Source organism: Piliocolobus tephrosceles, chromosome 21 (genome assembly GCF_002776525.5).
Source record: "Piliocolobus tephrosceles isolate RC106 chromosome 21, ASM277652v3, whole genome shotgun sequence".
Classification (NCBI taxonomy): Eukaryota; Metazoa; Chordata; class Mammalia; order Primates; family Cercopithecidae; genus Piliocolobus; species Piliocolobus tephrosceles.
In genome coordinates this window covers 34,356,782-34,360,763 of record NC_045454.1, presented here as the reverse complement: position 1 = coordinate 34,360,763, position 3,982 = coordinate 34,356,782, and the positions used below count along the sequence as shown (strand labels likewise).

General features: G+C 66.1%; 1 protein-coding gene across 3 annotated transcripts in view; it reads right to left on the bottom strand.

Moving 5' to 3' along the window:
• The window catches only part of COMP (cartilage oligomeric matrix protein), an 8,903-nt gene extending 5,201 nt beyond the window's left edge, over positions 1–3,702 (bottom strand). The window contains exons 1-9 of one of the 3 annotated variants that reach the window (XM_023229608.1): positions 3,594–3,702; positions 3,256–3,341; positions 2,968–3,019; positions 2,356–2,528; positions 1,551–1,688; positions 1,216–1,290; positions 973–1,131; positions 791–895; positions 593–700 (exon numbers count right to left, since the gene is read on the bottom strand). In XM_023229608.1, coding sequence (XP_023085376.1) covers positions 593–700; positions 791–895; positions 973–1,131; positions 1,216–1,290; positions 1,551–1,688; positions 2,356–2,528; positions 2,968–3,019; positions 3,256–3,341; positions 3,594–3,672 — 975 coding nt within the window. In that variant the 5' untranslated portion in view covers positions 3,673–3,702. The remainder of the gene's footprint in view (positions 1–592; positions 701–790; positions 896–972; positions 1,132–1,215; positions 1,291–1,550; positions 1,689–2,355; positions 2,529–2,967; positions 3,020–3,255; positions 3,342–3,593) is intronic. The other 2 variants (XM_023229609.1, XM_023229610.1) reach the window with 2 other exon arrangements.
• Between the last annotated feature and the right edge of the window lie 280 nt (positions 3,703–3,982).

Genomic DNA, 3,982 nt, shown 5'->3' with positions numbered 1-3,982 from the left:
TTTTTTGAGACGGAGTCTCGCTCTGTCGCCCAGGCTGGAGTGCAGTGGCCAGATCTCAGCTCACTGCAAGCTCCGCCTCCCGGGTTTATGCCATTCTCCTGCATCAGCCTCCCGAGTAGCTGGGACTACAGGCGCCCGCCACCTCACCCGGCTAGTTTTTTGTATTTTTTAGTAGAGACGGGGTTTCACCGTGTTAGCCAGGATGGTCTCGATCTCCTGACCTCGTGATCCGCCCGTCTCGGCCTCCCAAAGTGCTGGGATTACAGGCTTGAGCCACCGCGCCCGGCCCCTTCTTTCTTTTTTTAAAGACAGACTCGCTCTGTCACTAGGCTGGAGTGCAGTAGTGCGATCTCGGCTCAGTGTAACCTCTGCCTCCCGGGTACAAGCGATTCTCCCGCCTCAGCCTCCCGAGTAGCTGGTATTATAGGCGCGCACCACCACGCCCAGCTAATTTTTATATTTTTAGTAGAGACGAGGTTTCACCATGTTGGCCAGGCTGGTCTCGATCTCTTGACCTCGTGATCCGCCCGTCTCGGCCTCCCAAAGTGCTGGGATTACAGGTGTGAGCCACCGCGCCGAACTGTAGATCTACCTTTTCATTGGGGACCCCGTCCCCGTCGGCATCCGGGTCGCAGGCGTCTCCGATGCCATCGCGGTCCACGTCCTCCTGCCCTGAGTTGGGCACAGTCACGCAGTTGTCCTGGGGGCGGGCACAGCAGGTGTGAGGGGCGTGGTCATGAAGTCCCACCCTCCCTCCTGCCCGGCCCAGTCCCGCTCCGCCCCCACCCACCTTACGGCACTGGCGCTCCGGGCAACGCAACTTCTCGTCCGGGAAGCCGTCCAGGTCAGTGTCGCGGCCACAGAGGATCCCGTTGCCGGCCCAGCCGACGGCACACTGCGGGAGAGAGTAAGTGGGTGTCCCGGGGTGGCCGCCTCCCAACCCCGCCTCACCCCCAGCCTGCCCGCACTCACCACGCACGACCGCGAGCCATCGCGCTCCAGAACGCAGTCTGCATGCTCGTGGCACTCGCTGGGCGAGCCGTCGGGGCAGAAGCGCTGTGTGCGCCGCTGGCAGCCGGACTCCTGGTCGCCCACGAAGCCGGGCTGACACGGGCCGCACTGGAAGGAACCCTGCGCCCGAGCCGCCGGAGGTCAGCGCAGGCCGCTGGCCGCTCGCCCCACCTCTCGCGATCCTTTCTTCCCGGTGGGCCTTACCCGGGTGTTGATGCACACGGAGTTGGGGACGCAGTTATGTTGCCCGGTCTCACACTCGTTGATGTCCGTGCAAACCTAGGGGAGGGGAACTCAGAGGTCACCACCCCACGCAGACACCCTCCGGACCTCCCACCTCGTCCACGCTTCCTCCGCATCCTGCCTCTCGCCTCCATCCTGCCCCAAACCGATCAGCCCTGGCGCAGAGTACGCCTCCTCTCCCCACCCCTCCCGCTGGAAGGAGGCTGGAAAAAGAGCAAGAGGCTGGAAGAGGCCGGCAAACAAAATGGACGCCCCCTTCCCTTCTGCTGCAAGAATGGGACCCCCACACTCCTCACCTGCTTGTTGGCCTTGGCGAAAGCCAGCCCCACGCCCTCGTGGGTGGGGCCGCTGTACCCCGGCGGGCAAGCCTCACAGCGGAACCCCGGGCTGGTGTTGATACAGCGGACTCGAGGGAAGCAGGGGTGGGCGTTGCACTGGGGGAGGAGGGGCCACAGAGGGTCAGTGGGCTTCGAGCTGGGCCCTGGGGGCCGCACCTCGGGGTGTCTCGGATGCGGAAAGTTCAAGGGCCATAAGCCAGTGCTTGGAGCTGTTCGCCACGTGAGATGGAAGCAATTGTCGCAGGGGTCAGACACGACTTTGCCTTGATGACGGTAAGGGCGCAACCGGGAGAGGAGAGGAGAGCGCCTCCAGGGGGCTGTTCCCTCATGGGCGAGGGGAGAAAGGATGAGGGCGGGCATCCCCAGCAGAGGGGGGCAGGGGTCGTCGGGGCGTGCGTGCCCGGCGGTGGCGGAGTCGTCTGGGCGTGCGTTCCCTGGCTGTGGAAGGGTCGTTGGGACTGGCGATCCCCTGCGGCGAGGAGGGTAGCTGGGGCGGACCACCCCCGGCGGTGAGGGAGTCGTCGGAGCGGGCGTCACTAGCTATGGAGGGGGTTGTGGGAGCGGGCGTCCCAGGTGGTGACGGGGATGGTCCTCGGGGTAGGCTTCCCCCCGCGGTGGGGAGGTAGTCTGGCCGTGCGCCCCCGGAGGTGAGAGGCTCGTCGGGGCGAGCACCCCCAGTGGAGGAAGGGGTCTCCGGGGCGGCGAGAGATTGGGGGTCGGTAGAGGGGGTCGTCAGGGCGGTGGAGTGTCGGGGCCGGCGCACCTCGTTGACGTCGGTGCAGTGCGAGCCGTTGCCCGTGAAGCCCGCGGGGCAGGGGCCGCAGCGCGCGCCGCTCTCTGTCTGGATGCAGGCCACGCCAGGGAAGCAGAAGCCGGGCGCGCAGTGAAGCAGGGGCCGCACGCTGGGTAGGCCGGTGCGCACCGACTGCTGCATCCCTGCCGGTGGAGGGGGGGACGGGGGCGGGGCTGACCGGGGGCTCGCCTGGGGGCGGAGCCCATCATGGCCACGCCCCGGGGCTGGAGGCTTCCCCTCCCCTCCGACCCCCCGCCCAGGGCGGCCCGAAATCCTGCGCTCTGCGCGATCCCGCCCCAGAGGCTGCGCGCTCTATCCGCAGGGTCTCCCCGGTCTCTCCCTGAGTCTCTGTGCCGCTTTTCTGCCCCGTGGCGTCTCTCACTTCCCCAAAACTCTCGCACCGCCTCTGTCTCTTTTTGTCTCTGTTTCTACCCCCCCATTCCCGTTCGTCTCTCCACCTCTCCGACAGCCTCCATCTCCTTCCGTCTCTTTTCCTCCCCAGCTTTCCCTCGCTCTCTGTCTTTATCTCTGTGTCTCCGTCTCCCGTCTTTTCTCTCTCCCGCCCGCCCCGGCCGCGCTCACCGCACGCGTCACACTCCATCACCGTGTTTTTCAGGAACGTGATCTCCCTGACCTGCAGGGGTGGGGTGGAATCAGCGGGGTCCCAACCTCTCCTCGTCCCTCGAGTCTCCCCTCTCTCTACCCCGGCCTCCCTTTCCACAGCCTCTTTTCTCCGGAGACTCCCTACCCGCCAACCCCCTTCCCTTCCCAGCTCCTCTCCACCTTCTCGGGCACCTCCTCTCTCCTTGCTGGGAACGGAGACCCCCTTCCGCTCCCTGGCACTCCCTGCCCCACACCCGGGCCCCGCACCTGCTGCCGCAGCAGCTCCCGCACATCCTGCAGCGCCGCATTGGTTTCCTGCAGTTCCCGAAGCATCTGCGGGCCCAAGTCTGAGCCTGCGGCGAAGGGGACCTGGTGAGGGTCATGGGGCGGGGAACCCCACCACCAACTCCCACCGTCGCAGCGAACCCGGACCTCCGATGCCCCACTGCGCTCCTCTAGTCTCGGTCCCGCCACCTGCTTTCTGCGCCTGGCACGGACCCTATTAACAGTCCGTGAGCCCCAAACAGCCCGGACCCCGGGCCTCTCACGGGTCCTACAGTCCGTTTTGGGGCCGCGGGCATGGCACGGGTGCTAACGCGGCTTACCCAACGGGATCTGGCTCTGTCCGGACGCGCCGAGGGCAGCCAGGGTGAGCAAAAGAACGCAGGCGGTGTCGGGGGCCATGGCGGTGGCGGGGAGCTGGGTGTCTGCTCGCTTTCTACCGCCCACGAGACCCGCGGGGCCTATTTATCCCCAAGGCACGGCCGGCCCCAGGGACGGCCCACCACAGCCCTGCCCAGCGTCCAGCCTCAAGGTAAACAGATGGTGCTGGCCCCTGCTTTCAAGTCCCCGCCCGGAATGCCCCACTAAGTCTCCTGCAGCTGAATCCGACATGGTGGGAAACTGAGTCCCAGGGTCTGTGGAGAGAGCTGGTGAGGCAGGGAGTCAGGGGGTACTGCCTCCACTTTCATTCACTCTGTGTGTGTGTGTGTGT